Source organism: Pseudochaenichthys georgianus, chromosome 4 (assembly GCF_902827115.2).
Source record: "Pseudochaenichthys georgianus chromosome 4, fPseGeo1.2, whole genome shotgun sequence".
NCBI classification, from domain to species: domain Eukaryota; kingdom Metazoa; phylum Chordata; class Actinopteri; order Perciformes; family Channichthyidae; genus Pseudochaenichthys; species Pseudochaenichthys georgianus.
Genome location: NC_047506.1, coordinates 32,164,295 through 32,179,507, shown reverse-complemented (window position 1 = coordinate 32,179,507; position 15,213 = coordinate 32,164,295). Strand labels below are relative to the sequence as shown.

At 40.0% G+C, this 15,213-nt stretch overlaps 2 protein-coding genes across 2 annotated transcripts in view; one reads left to right on the top strand and one right to left on the bottom strand.

Annotated features, from left to right (window-relative positions):
- Positions 1-1,440, top strand: part of gmds (GDP-mannose 4,6-dehydratase) — a 222,721-nt gene extending 221,281 nt beyond the window's left edge. The window contains exon 12 of the mRNA XM_034081682.2: positions 1,145-1,440. Coding sequence (XP_033937573.1) covers positions 1,145-1,207 — 63 coding nt within the window. The 3' untranslated portion in view covers positions 1,208-1,440. The remainder of the gene's footprint in view (positions 1-1,144) is intronic.
- A 6,232-nt stretch (positions 1,441-7,672) lies between these two features.
- On the bottom strand, positions 7,673-9,819 carry LOC117445590 (forkhead box C1-A-like). Its single transcript, XM_034081336.2, has one exon. The coding sequence runs from the start codon at positions 9,538-9,540 to the stop codon at positions 8,137-8,139; it is 1,404 nt and encodes a 467-aa protein (XP_033937227.1). The 5' UTR covers positions 9,541-9,819; the 3' UTR covers positions 7,673-8,136.
- Positions 9,820-15,213: the final 5,394 nt, after the last annotated feature.

Sequence of the window (15,213 nt, the reverse complement as noted above, 5' to 3'; positions counted from 1 at the left end):
TGATTGGAGTTATAATATGTTGCCACGGAAAGGACTGTCCTAAAATGAAATGCCAAAGAATACCTTTGAATTAGGACCGGTCTGAAGCATAAAGGACCAGGAATGCTGTAACTGTGACTCTCTATGAATCTGTATTTCTATATTTATCTACAAAGGTAGACGGTGGGTGGAGACGGATAGCATGGTATGTGGGTTGGATAGTGAGATGAAGGATAATGGTATTTCTTGTATAGTGACTGAGCACCAGCCCAGTTTTTGTCATCAGACTACTGACGCCCATAACATCAAACAATTCATTAGAAAATCAACAAATACGCATCTATTAAAGGCACACTTTTAAGTCTCAGAGTAATTATATGTTTTGTTAGGTGTGACTAAATATACAATATGTTATATGGAATGGAATATAAAGTGCTACCTTAATAGAACTTTTTTTTTTTTTTAAAGGAAAATAATAAAAGAGAATATGTATATATAATATAGCAAAGCAACATATTTAACTAAATTAGCTCGCATATTTAGATATTAACTTTATCAACTGAAAACTAAAACGTTGACTTTAGCATTATCACTTTCAACTAACCTCATACGGTTATGTGTAATTAAAACAACACAATACATTTAATTAAAGTTCAAATGTCAGCTTTCTCAGTGTATCATGCTTAACATCAGGCAACAGTTTCCAAACTTAAAAGCAAAGACCCAAATAACTTTTTTTTAAATTGTATTTAATTATAAGCATTAATATACACAACTTAATTTTCACATCATACACTGTAGAGACTGAAGGGCTGCATATTGTTAAATATTATTTTGTGTTACTGCTAATACGCTGCCTGAGATTGATACAAGTTCTCAAATAAACTCTGACCTGACTGTTCCTTTTCATTTAGTTAGATTTTTCCAAATTCAGTGCAGGGGATACATTTTGGTCTGTAAAGCATTTAATAAATGTCGGTTCAATATCTGGCCATAATCACCAGTCAATAAATGACTAGATGTTGTTATTGCTGATACTGAACGGGCATTTGTATTAATGGCAGTCCTGCGTTTTCTAGATAAACAGCTTCACTGGGTTTTTGTTACTTATTTATTAAGCTTTCCCTATTCATGAAACTCAAAAAGCGTTGTGTTGCCTCTGCAGGAGCTGGTGAAGGAGATGGTAGATGCTGACGTCCTGCTCATGAAGAAAAACCCAAACGCCTGAGTCCAAATCAGTCATTCCATCCATTTTAGCACTCCAGTTCCAAACGTGGCGGGAACATGCTGTATTTTTATCTTGGTGACATTTCCAAATTAAGTCTTTGTTGAGAATTAACGTAACCTTTCATTGCAGTCTTATGTCTATTTCGTTAAATGCATTCTATGATTTATAGTCATGTCATTTGAATTCCATTTTGTTATCATGTGGCAGGGATGCCTTTTATATTTCCACAATCATGATGTCATTATCTATATAAATGGCACATTTTAAGGGTTTATTTTGATTGTAATTGATTTACATCAGTCAAATATGTTGTTTCTGTTGTTTCTGACGAAGAATATAAATGAAGAAAATAATTAAGTTTTTATCTCTTTATGGAAAATACAATTGATTGTCTGACATTCAATTAACACATGTTTCATTAAATAAAGATTGGTCTTTTTATATGTTGTCCGAGAGAGTCTTTAATGCTAAACAACTGTTTGTTTATGTGATTATCCTGTTAGGCCTGCCATTGAAGGTGTGTGTGTGTGTGTGTGTGTGTGTGTGTGTGTGTGTGTGTGTGTGTGTGTGTGTGTGTGTGTGTGTGTGTGTGTGTGTGTGTGTGTGTGTGTGTGTGTGTGTGTGTGTGTGTGTGTGTGTGTGTGTGTGTGTGTGTGTGTGTGTGTGTGTGTGTGTGTGTGTGTGTGTGTGTGTGTGTGTGTGTGTGTGTGTGTGTGTGTGTGTGTGTGTGTGTGTGTGTGTGTGTGTGTGTGTGTGTGTGTCGGCTGGCTCAGGTCCTGTCGTTTCTCTGCAATTTGCTCGCTCCAGCTTTCCAGGGTTTTTTATTTCGGAGCACACTGCGCTCTTTTATTCGGCAGGAAGTGTGTTTCTGCCGGGGTCCCGGGGCCCCAGAGCCCCGCTCTCAAACGCCTCTTGTCTGGCTGCAAATGTGGAGGGTGCAGTGAGCGTGCAGAGCCTGCTGCAGGGAAAACCTTTCCTCTAACAGCAGACATTTAAACCCAGTGAGATGCATCCTCTCGCTTCAACAAGCAGCACGGTTTCCCTCTTCTCTTAAGTGAATTTACACTTAATTACAAAAGCGTATCACAATAGCCTCTGCACGTGAATATTGCTCATCTTTAAAGATTTGTATCTTTTTAAAGATCACTTTGTTGCAAAAAAAACTGCCTAAAAAAAGAAGCCACTTTTAGTATCTGTTTGATACATTTTATTTTCTTACACACTGAAAAAACTGAAACGTTGACTTTAATTAAAGGTATTATGTCAACATATTCCTACATAGCTATATTAGGTTGGTTGAAAGCCATAATATTAGGTTCAAACAAGGTTCAACTTAATTACTTTAAACTAACTTATTACAGTCATGTGAAATTTGTTGACATAATACATTTAATTAAAGTCAACGTTTCAGCTTTTTCAATGCAGCTTCCCGGATTATAAAATGTATTAAATTGAAATAAAAATATTCACAAACATATATTAGAAACATTAATTACTTTTTAATAACATCTTTGTGATTTATCCTTGGTACATTATTTCCATAAAGGTTGTATTTGTTTATTGTATTTGAGGGATTTACCAGTGTTCAGATGTTTACTTCAGCATAAGAAGAGCATGTGATTTAAAAAATCCTAGACAATAAAAAGTAGGCTGCCAACAGAAAAATAAATATAGTTAGTGTTTTATCATGCATGCAGAGTTGCTAGTGTGATAATAGCCTATATTGTTATATATAATATTATTAGATTACTGCCGCTTTTATGGTAGTAGTATAAACCGTTTATATATATATAGGTCAGTATAAAGCAAAGCATTGTGGGATATTTTAAAGCTTTTCTTATGTTACACTGAAAATACTGAAACGTTGACTTTAATTAACAAAACAACAAAAGTCACATAACTGTATTAGGTGATTTAAAGCAATAATATTAATTTGAACCTATTTAAACATAATATTATTGCTTTCAACCTAATAGTTGTGTGAAATGTGTTGACATAATACATTTAATTAAAGTCATCGTTTCAGTACCTGTGACGTAACAAAACTGTCAGGTAAAATTACTAGCCTACAGCATAAAGTAGCTGAAAAATAGAAAAGAATGAAGTCGGCCTATACCTAAAAATTGTACTGTAGTACATTTACTTAGTTATTTTCCACTGGTTTTATGTTGGAGTAGAGTGGTTTGACATCCACCTTATGGGGCTATGTGTGAGAGGGTGGAGGCCTCTGTGTTTCTGGGACAGCACCTACAGGACATTAAAGACTCTGTGATCCTCCTGGACAGGGCTGCGTCTGTGCGCTGCTTCAATTGGATCCAGATGTGCACTGAGGTTGTTTTGGGCCCCTGAAACCGCGCTGAGAGCACACACACACACACACACACACACACACACACACACACACACACACACACACACACACACACACACACACACACACACACACACACACACACACACACACACACACACTCACACACACTCTGAGCTGCAGCCTCGCGCAGGTGCACTGCGGACCGCTCAACAACAATTAGCCGAGCCGTGTGATCGCTGGTGATCAGGTTTACGGTTGGCTCTCAAAGTAAAACTCGTCAGGATTTGGACCACCTCTGTCACGAAATAAAAACCTCCGTGCAGCTACACAAACATTTTAAGGAGATGAAACGGTCGATTTCAACTTTTGATTCCATAATTCCCTGTAAGAGATGAATATAATGATTTTCAGGATTTAGGAGAAAATAGTTGAAAACTGCAGGAGGTAGAAGAAACGCTTCGTTAAAAGCAGTCATTTTGAAGTGTTGTTTGTTTGTTTCCGAATTTAGTAAGGTAAAGAAAAATGTTGATCAATTATCAGAAAATAATATTCTGTGGAAGAGCAATATAAATTGTCTTCCAAAATAAAGTGTTAGGTATGAACTTAACCATTCCGGTTCGAGCTGCTAAGGTCGCAAAAGTATCTTGATGTTTCGTCCATCATTTCTTAAAGAACGTGGAAATGACTAAATACCATGCCTGATAACAACATATTGATTTTTGCCATTTCTAGCTGTAGTTATGTTCTAATAGAAGTGTTATGGGACGATTATAATAACAGCAATCTAACTTTGTATCAATCTGCAGCTTTCCGAAATATACTAATAAGAAATACGTCGCACAGTTACAGTTATAATAATACAATCAGCTCATGAATCAATGAATCAGGAGACTGAGTGAGCAATATTTGAAGAATTTTGGAAGAAATATGAAGTTGAAAAAAACAAACCTCCAATTATCAGCAATAATCTGTGACGCATAAAACTAATCTTCAGCATGAAATAGCCTATACCAGAAGAGTATAATTTGATTGATGACATTATTTTTGTAAAATTACGGGCATAATTCATTTGTAGGCTTAAACTAGAACAAGTAGGCCTATTGTTAGCTTATCAGGGCTTCATATTTTTGGGAAAACTCGAAAAGCAACATTTGAGGCAGAAAACTCGGAGTGTAATCTTTGTATGGTGTCAGAATAATGCATGATTAAAGACAGCACACCGAAATATAACTCACACAGGGAGTGCGGTCGTCTTTCAACCAGAAGGTTGTGGGTTCGATCCCAGCCCATGCAGTCAACATGTCGATGTATCCTTGGGCAAGATACTTAACCCTGAGTTGCTCCCGATGGCATGGCCAACGGTGTGTGATTGTTAGTTCCTAGAGTAACATACACTGCTCTGTATGAATGGGTGAACGACATGTAGGCTATGTAAAGCACTTTGAGGGGTCTTAAAGACTGGATAAAGCGCTATATAAGTACAGTCCATTTACACACATCACACAGAATAGTGTGAGTATTAAAACTGGGCTTAAATATAATCTTTTTTGAACGTCCTATTCGCTTCTGGACTTAATGATACATCCCTGCAATCCAATATGTTAGTATTACTGCAAACTATAATTTTTGCAAAGTTTTTAAAATAAAACGCATTTGTCTCGTTTAAATATTGCATTTAATGTTTCCATTTCCTTACGATTTTGAATGTAAAAAACCTCCATGCATACTAGGGATTTGAATACATACTTCAACTGAAAACTTCGGTGAACAAATAGTTTTAAAAGTCGGAATAGTTACTGCGCAATAAAATAGTCCCTCAGTGAATCCACTCTATATTTTCCTATCTGACATACATGCAATACACATGAGATGTTAGCTCTCATATTGCTTCTAAACTCGATATAGCATTCTCTTGAATGTTATATCGGGGAATTCCCCTAACAGGACATCTGCAGGCTCATACACAACTGTGATCCCGCATTGAGGCGATGTATATTATAGACTGATGTCAATTTCCCGAATATTAAAATGCCGCAAACACAACATGGCGTAATAACATATCCTTCATTATGCATTGAATGCGTTTTTAGTGCGCTTTTTACGCGTATTGGCGGCGTGTATATCCATCCTCTCCTGTTCTGGGACTCTTTTTATCCTGAGGCCTGAGACTGCCCCACCAACACACCAGTGAGGGGGGGGGTCTTCAGATAAGGCAGTGACAGCCTTTACTGCAGGCTTCTCACCGTCCTTTCCTAAAGTGCATTGTTGACATCCTCTCCATTGACCTCCATCACCTCCTCCTGTCTTGTCACAATGAAAAAGTATTCTCAGTCGTGACTGCTTTTGCCTTCCTGTCTTTTGAGTGCTGCATCAATCACAGAAAGACGTTTGTTTTGAAGCAATAATCTATTTTTGTATTATTATGAGGCTTTCTGTGCATGATATGGAGTGATTTTGTATGTCAATTCTGCAGTTAAACTCGCGTTACTCCTCCCTGTGGAAAGTGCAGCATGTGGAGCCAATAGCTCATTGTTTACGTTAGCTTTATGGCTTTGACTCATCTGACTGCTGGCCCTGGGGAGCGTTTGCGCGCTGGAATTCTTAGTTTCACTGACTCATTAAATGTCATCCACGCAGGCCTGAAATTGACAGTCACGTTTAAGCTTTCACCGCCGGCTCGGCACACACAGACACACACACACACACACACACACACACACACCACACACACACACACACACACACACACACACACACACACACACACACACACACACACACACACACACACACACACACACACGAACACAGCACACGAACACACTGCTCCGAGTCCAGAGGGGCTTTACTGTCTGCCAGAGAGTGAACATGTCTCATCATCAGCTCCTGCAGGCTGCTGCACTGAGCAGATACAACACAACATAAAATAACGTTATTATTAGTTAACACATTAACATTGTCCAACCTGTAAACCACATGATATTCTACGGTTTTATAATTTAAATGTATTTATTAATGTTTCTTATTTGTATTATGTTTGGTTATGTTTTACGTGTTTAGTTCAATATATTCTAATATTAATATTTTCAACCTAATTTTGTTGTCTATTCACTTATTATTAATAATTATATTTAATTTTAGTCTAAAATAATTGTTTTCTTAATATCGATTTCGAAATAATAAATGAACATGCCGGCTGCCATGTGGATCTGCACATAGGCCTACACCTTATATATATATATCTATGTATATATATATAAATATCTATATATATATATATATATATATATAAGGTGTAGGCCTATGTGCAGATCCACAATATATTTCTTCTAATCTGATCTCCATAAGAAGCTGGGCCTTTTTGCTTGCCCCACGTCATTAGGGCACTACTGAAATAAATAAACATCTGACAGCAGCAATAAGTTCATTCATAAGTCTGCAGGACACAAACTGTAAAGCAGGCTCTACCACACATCATATCAATCAGACCGTACCCATCATGCATCTGCAGGACGTTTAGGGTCTGCAGCTAAATGCACCCCCTAAAAACATCCATAGTATATTTTAATCCCAAAACCTCCCATCACCATCCGTCACAAACAGCCTGCTCGGTTTGTAATGACAGATTAATGTTGCTAACAAGGCCTTCAGTGAGTTCAAACCGCACTGCAGAGCTGCTGCTGCTGCCACACGTGTATTTATTTACCGGCTACATTTATACATGAGCGTTGAAAATATAAAACCTGCAGGTCAGCATTTATTCTGCAAGTCAAAGTAAACACTAGTCTTTCTTAACGTTTAGATATGTTAAAGTAACCTTGCCTGTACAGTTAAATTGGCCTCTGTCGGGCCACAGACCCCTGATATAGGCCCCATTTTTATTAAAAAGGTATTGAACCAAACAGTTCATATGAACATTAATTATTGTTGTTTTTTTCACAAGGAAATCTAAATAATGTGGATTCACTACACGCTCCTTTCATATTTAAATAAAAATAAATAAATAAATACTGATCTCAGTGGCCACCCTTTTAGAGTATTCAGGCCATTATAAATATGTTACACCCCAAAACGTATTTTGAGCTCTATTATATATTTTGAGTGTTATTTAAAATAAACACTCTCTTACCACTGCTAATAAATCACTCAGATTAGGATCAAATCGATGGCACTTTATTAAACAAACAAAATGTAATGCCTTCAAAATAGTTTTTTAAACAAATAAGACAAAATGAATAAAATAGGCGAAGTCACAGTCCCAACGTCTCTATTTCTATACAAGAACTGGGACGAATAAAGGCAGCAATATGAAAACTGGAAAAATGTAAAAGTGTTTGGTCCTCAATATCCAACCACTCCCTTTTTCTAAAAAATAAATTACTATATTAGGTTATAATTTACAGTCTATGGTCACAGAAGCTGGTACTCGGCCATCTTTATAAACAGTTCTGAAAGTGAGAGGGAAGGACACTTACGTGTTTCGGTGTTACACACGCCTCGAGAGAAAAAGTCTCTGTATCTCTTATGTCCATTCGGAGTGTGAGTGAAAGACCAAAAGTACAAAAAATATAAAACATATATTAGAGTTATTAATTTAAAAGACATACTTTGGCTTTCAGAACTTGCTGCAGTCATAAACAAAAGCTCCTGAGGTGCGGTAGATGGACTGTCCGGACGGGAACGCCATTTGACAGCTACTATTCCCGTTCACCGGGGAGCCGTTCAGCCCGATCCGCTGGGACTCGAACATCTCCCGCACAGAGTGGAAGTTCTGCTGCTGCGCCGGATACCCCGGGCTCAGGTGGCTCAGGTCCCCGTACCAGGACGGGAGCCTTCCCTGGTGCGCGTGGTGGCCGTCCTGGCCCTGGCTCAGGTTTCCGTGTCCGAGCGGGGTCGCGCTGGTCGTGGTGATGCAATAGTCGGGCAGAACCTCCTCCACCGTGGAGGACGGGGCCAGGTGTCCCCCGGAGGATCTGTCCCCCGCGTACAGGCTCATGGCCTGCATGTTGCAGTGATAGGTGGCGTTAGCGTTGGAGGAGATGTTGTTCTGGTTGCAGGCCGTCGAGCCGTACGCAGATGTCTGGTTGGGGGAATAGTTCAGCGACAGTGAGGGGGTGATACCTGTCCGAGAGGAGGCGATGAGTGGCGGGGAGAGCTCGGCCTGCGGAGACCCCCGCAGGGTGGTCATGATGTTATCCACGCTGAAGCCCTGCGCCGGGGCCTGGCCGTGGTGTTGGTGGTGCTCGGGTCCATCCATGCTGAGGGACCGGGTGGAGGGCACGCTGTGCGGGCTGCCTGAGGACATGCTGCTGCTGCTGTCGGGGCTCTCGATCTTCGCTACAGTGCTCAGGGCCGGTGACGCGGCCTGCGGCGGCGTGGAGGTCCCGTTCTCCGTCTTTATGTCCTGGATCCGCACCGGCTGAGAACCCGGCACCGATGGATCCTGCTCATGGCCCGGGGTGTGGGGATCCTTGCCCTGCCTGTCGTCCTTGTCCTTCTGCACGTCCTTCTTTTTGAACCTCCTCCTGCGCCGTAGGAAGCTGCCGTTCTCAAACATGTTGTATGAGTCCGGATCAAGAGTCCAGTAGCTGCCCTTACCGGGCTTCTTATCGTCCCGGGGCACTTTGACAAAGCACTCATTGAGAGACAGATTGTGCCTGATGCTGTTCTGCCAGCCCTGCTTGTTGTCCCGGTAGAAGGGGAACCTCTCCATGATAAACTGATAAATCCCGTTCAGGGTGATCTTTTTCTCTGCTGAGTTCTGGATGGCCATGGTGATGAGAGCGATGTAGCTGTAGGGGGGTTTGACCATGTCCTTCGGCTGGTGCTGGGGGGTGTACGGCCCGTACGCCCGGGCCATGCTGGCCGGGTACTGGTCGTGTGCCGCATGGGAGTACATGCTCATGGGTGCCGGCATCCCGGTGTAACCACCGCCGGTCCGGTAGTAGTTCTGGTCGCTGCTGATGTAGGGCACAACTCCCAAAGAGTTGGGGCTGGAGACGGAGTAGCGCGCCTGCATCCTGCGCAATGCGTAAAAGCTCCCCAAACTGTGTCCCTGCAAAAACTCTCACAACTTCTGCGTATGCTCCGATTCAGTTTTATCTTCTTTCCGAGTCGTCTAGTCCTCTGTTAAGACACAACTCACCACGATGAATCGGAGAGAGCGCACACTGCCGCAGTGAACATTGGGGAGAGTGAGGAGGCTAAAGTGAGGCTGGAGGAGCATGAGTCTACACAGCAAGGAAGTTTTTTTCAGCCTTCACATTCTAGGGCTGCTCCTCCCCGAATGTTTGCTCCATCATCCAATTGGAGGACGAAAGGAACCTGTGGAAAAGCTGCATGGCGACAAAAGTTACTACACCCCTCCTCCTCCTCCTCCCCCCCGCCACCCTTCTCACAGTTATTGAAATTATGTTAAGGGTGCACCTAAAATGGCAAGAAATTCCCTTAATGACGCAAAATGCGAGACATTTATTATTTGCTATTAATACAATATATTGCGAGGTATAAAAATACTTTTTTCTTTATTTTCGATACGATTATTTAAGTTTATTGTGGGCCAAATCGGTTTATCCTGCTCTATATCTCAGAATTATCCAAAATCCGCGTAAAAGTGGAATTGATCCAAAACGGCTGATATTTGGTTTCATCAGGATCATTTCAGCCCCAGGCCCGGAAATGAAAGGCCCTTTCCAAAATCTCCCCTTCAGCTGTATTTTATTAACGTATTTTCTGATGCGTAAACCTCTAATTAGACCAAATGTATTAGCGATTAGGAATGCAAAACGAGTTGATACTAATGAGGCTGCTATCTGTGAGAATCTCTCCTCAGCTGCCTGCGGTTGAGCCTCTGAATAAACAGACGGACATGAAAGGGTGTGAGCTCCCTCCTGCACCCCGACGCGCCGGTGGGCGGTGTGTGGAAACTAATTAAAGGTTAAATGAAGATCATTTGGTCGAGTTGGGTGAGAAAAGGGTCCCCTGGGTGCGAGCGGCTGCTGAGACCGAGGTGGGATTTTTTTTAAAGTGAAGACCTCCAAATGTCATTCACACTGGAATGGTGTTAACACAGCCTTCTGGCTCCTAAAGTGGTGTTTCGGTGTGTTGATTGCAAAGCCTAAAAACAACAGCAGCATGATGGAAATAATCGCTTAAAAACATTTCAACGATGGTGGCGATTAAGGGAGACTGACAGGGAATAAACATCGATATTCTTCTGTATTTGTATTATCAAAAAAAATCGCGTAAATATGCATTTAAAATGCATTACAAAAACAACCATTATTTTATATCCATCTTAAAATATATGTTGTTCTTTTTCTTTTCTTTTTTATATGTGCCATGGGCTTTTTTAATAAAGAGTACTTTTGCTGCTTTTTAGTGCTTCTAAGGATTGTATTTGTTTCACATTGGGTCTAAAAATGTATCATAAAAGAAAACGTTTTTAAACGTTTGTATCATTTAGTGTAAAGCAGCCCAGCATGTGGCTTTATTTGAAACATTTTGATTTCTCAATCCAAGGTTCTGTTTTAGCATGGTGGTTTTTATATCTCGTGTCCACGTTATAAAAAGTAACATATTACCAAATGTATAATTTCGTTACAAATCCAATAGCCCACAATGTTTTTAATAGGTTTTATGAAACCTAAAAATGAAATATTGTATTTAAGGTTCATGCATTCAAGTTTAAGAGGTATTAAAAGTATTTTTTTAAATTCCAGAATATATTAAAAACGAAAATAATTCCTACATGTCTTTGTTGACCTGACTACTTACAGCTGTGGCGTAGAAAAAAACAGCATAGACCTGTCTGGTCATTTTGAGGATACTGTTTTAGTTCTGCTTTTTGATTGATTTGGGAAGAAACATGCAGTTAAATGGTATTCAAATAATCTGAGAGCCCATGGAAATATTTATCAAGAGTTCAGGCCCATGCAACAAGTTTAGCTAAATCAGTTTCTTTATATTTTCTTTATCCTGATTGATTTGCAGAAATGTAATTTAAATGACAAGAGAAAAGAACCATCAACCCCTAGCAAACAGTGATAATCTGTGTGAAGAGTTCATTTCTCACGTTTGTGTTACTTTTGTGTTTTCATTTTGCTCTTTGTTCTGTGATTAGCATGTGTTATCAGGATGTCACGAGGAAGCAAATGCAGAGCGGCCTGTCACCTATAAATCCGGGAGGTGAGCCCTCAGTCCCGGCCACACGGACCACCAGTGACCCCTGCTGACCCGCGGAGGGCGGCCCGCTCCTCAGCACCATCGGGGTGTATGGATGGGGGGAACCTGCAGGGAACTGGACCCCAGCCAGGTGGGGCTCATTCGACGTTGAACTCGTGTGTGATAAAATATTTGTACAACGATACATATATTTTATTATTAATGAATCCTGGCATTTGTTAGAGTAGCCAACAAACCCGTTGATATCTGAAGCACTCATCCATCCAACTGTCATTGAAGAGATTCCAATGAAAACCAACCACTTCCTGAGATAACAAATTGGATTAAATACAAATAACACACCGAATCCAACGTGTGAATATTTTTGATAATGTAACAGTCATGTGAGTTTCCTAAGAATGAATGGTTATGAGAATGTAATCATAATTGTATTGGACATAAATTCCTGCTTGAGAGAAAGCTGAAGGTTTGTGTAGTCGTCCCTCTCTTAATGTACGACACACTCCTGCCACCCAGTGGGCAGGCAATGGAAGTGCATGATGGATGCACCTCGTCATCACAGATTGGCACTTTTAATGTATTTACTATCAACTGTATTGACCAGTGTTGGAAGAAATACTTGAAAAAAATGAGCATGAAATTAAACCAAAAGTGGAAATGAAAAGTACACTAAAATACTTGCATTCTGATCTTATCTTAGGCTGACTTATCTTACTTACTATACTCAAAAAAGCATAACCACTTTTGATATGCTTTGTATTGTGAAGCCTTGTCTACAGGACATCTGGGTGTTAAATATGTAATATATCTCTACAGGTAAAGTTTTCAATTTATAAATGGTTTATTCTAAAATTCAAACAAAAAACCGATGGAATTTGATATCATGAAAATAGATTTTGAGACTTTAGTGATGATCTGACATTTGAAACGCATTTTTTAGATGCTTTTCACACACTGAAGACTGACAATTATACTAGTTTTACATTTGGTGAGACAAAGAGAGCAAATACAGGATCTGTGCATTGAAGCCTTACACAACACAAAAGGTTGTCCCAAGAAACAACTTGGATTGACATCCAACGTGTGAATATTGAGCTCTCAGATTATTTGAATACCATTTAACTGCATGTTTCTTCCCAAATCAATCAAAAAGCAGAACTAAAACAGTATCCTCAAAATGACCAGACAGGTCTATGCTGTTTTTTTCTACGCCACAGCTGTAAGTAGTCAGGTCAACAAAGACATGTAGGAATTATTTTCGTTTTTAATATATTCTGGAATTTAAAAAAATACTTTTAATACCTCTTAAACTTGAATGCATGAACTTTAAATAAAATATTTCATTTTTAGGTTTCATAAAACCTATTAAAAACATTGTGGGCTATTGGATTTGTAACGAAATTATACATTTGGTAATATGTTACTTTTTATAATGTGGACACGAGATATAAAAACCACCATGCTAAATCAGAACCTTGGATTGAGAAATCAAAATGTTTCAAATAAAGCCACATGCTGGGCTGCTTTACACTAAATGATACAAACGTGTTAAAGTCAATGCGTGAGGTATACATTTGTGTCTTTAGCAAAAGTCTACCAGGCCAACACATCCTCACTCCCAGGTCGGCCTATGTTGACGTTATGTCAAGTCCCCTGTGTCGGCTTTTTCCAACGCAAGGGGGGGGCCCTTAGTGTACATTTTCAACTTTCCGGGATGTCCATAGGCTTCTATATAGCTCCCTAAACGTATGTTGTAGACGACTTGAGATCGCGAGCGAATGCTACCCGCAGATCCATTCTCACAGCGTTTATCAACCTTTTTCTTACTCAATATCAAGCCACACTTATTGTTTTTACTTCTTTATTTTAATTGAATAATGTAGGCCTTTTGTTGCCGTCAGTTCTGCGTCGGGATTTGACGCTCATGGAAGCACGGCATTTGTTTGTGTCGACTGCCCTTAAAGGCAATGTGAGCGTCCATTCTCATTGGATAACGGAGAATTGTACACCCGGAAGTAAGTATTCCTTCCTTCGATTTTTCAGTGATATCTGCACTACTCATCGACTAAAAAACACCAGATTATCCTTGTTAATCTGGTGTTTTTTAGTCGATGAGTAGTGCAGATATCACTGTAAAATCAATCGACAAAAAGGGGAATACTTACTTCCGGGTGTACAATTCTCGAGAATGGACGCTCACATTGCCTTTAAGGGCAGTCGACACAAACAAATGCCGTGCTTCCATGAGCGTCAAATCCCGCCGCAGAACAGACTGCAACAAAAGTCCTATATTATTCAATTAAAATAAAGAAGTAAAAACAATAAGTGTGGCTTGATATTGAGTAAGAAAAAGGTTGATAAACGCTGTCAGAATGGATCTGCGGGTAGCATTCGCTCGCGATCTCAAGTCGTCTACAACATACGTTTAGGGAGCTATAGAAGCCAATGGACATCCCAGAAAGTTGAACATGTATGCTAAATGCCCCCCCCCCCTTGCGTTGGAAAAAGCCGACACAGGGGACTTGACATAACGTCAACATAGGCCGACCTGGGAGTGAGGATGTGTTGACCATGGCACATGTCTTGAGAAAAAGGTCTAAATGTTGAATTTCTTGCACATGAAATCTAGCACTCCATGTAGCAGTTATACAATATTACTGTAAATATAAAACAATTTAACATTGTTTTATTTATTTGTATAGGCATCATTATCATCAACATCATCATTATCGTCGTCATCATCCATGAGTGTCACAAGCTTGTAAATCATTTTATCACACTAACTGCCTTTAAACAGTACCACAGCGCCCTCTGCTGCCACATTGCAGCACATGCAATTACAGCAGCAATAACAGGGAAGAGAGAAGGAAACTTTGATTAATGAGCTAATTAAAGCTCATTAAAGTCCACAATTACATACGGTATCCATAACAAAAAAAGGACGCAGAGTATTTTACCTCTATATTTTTACTGGTGACCTCACATCAGTTTGTGGTCTCTACTTATGAAGTTTCTCTCCTGAGGGATCGGGTATGAAATTGTTTTGCGGGCCCTTCAGTGTGACGTGGACAGTGTTTATATTAAGAGCCTAATTAAACACAGACAGATTTCCAAAATATACCAGTCCTGCACTGAAAGAGCACATTGGAATTGGTTCTCAAATAAATAGCTGCCAATCATCCATGTGCAAAACATTAATCTTGCGTTTGGGGCTCCGGCTGTGACTGGTTTGAAGAGGGTGAAGCTGTTCTCAAGGCCACAAAGCGCCTCAGTGTGGCAGATTTGTCCCATTTTTACCCCGAAACTTGACTTGGGAAAACACTGAAGAAAACCCTTTCCTTGAGATTGAGCTGTTTCTGATTTAGCAGCCCTGATGAGTGGCATAATTTCCTCACGTGGTAACACACAAAGAGTCTAATCCGTCTGTATTTGCACGCTATTTCAAATGAAGATCAGCAAATATTTAGATCTGTTTGTCTCAGTCTATGTCCAAAAAAACTGCCTGAAA

What these genes read in the sequence shown, in the direction of transcription:
- LOC117445590 (XM_034081336.2), bottom strand. Translation starts at nt 9,540, where the DNA reads ATGCAGGCGCGCTACTCCGTCTCCAGCCCCAACTCTTTGGGAGTTGTG.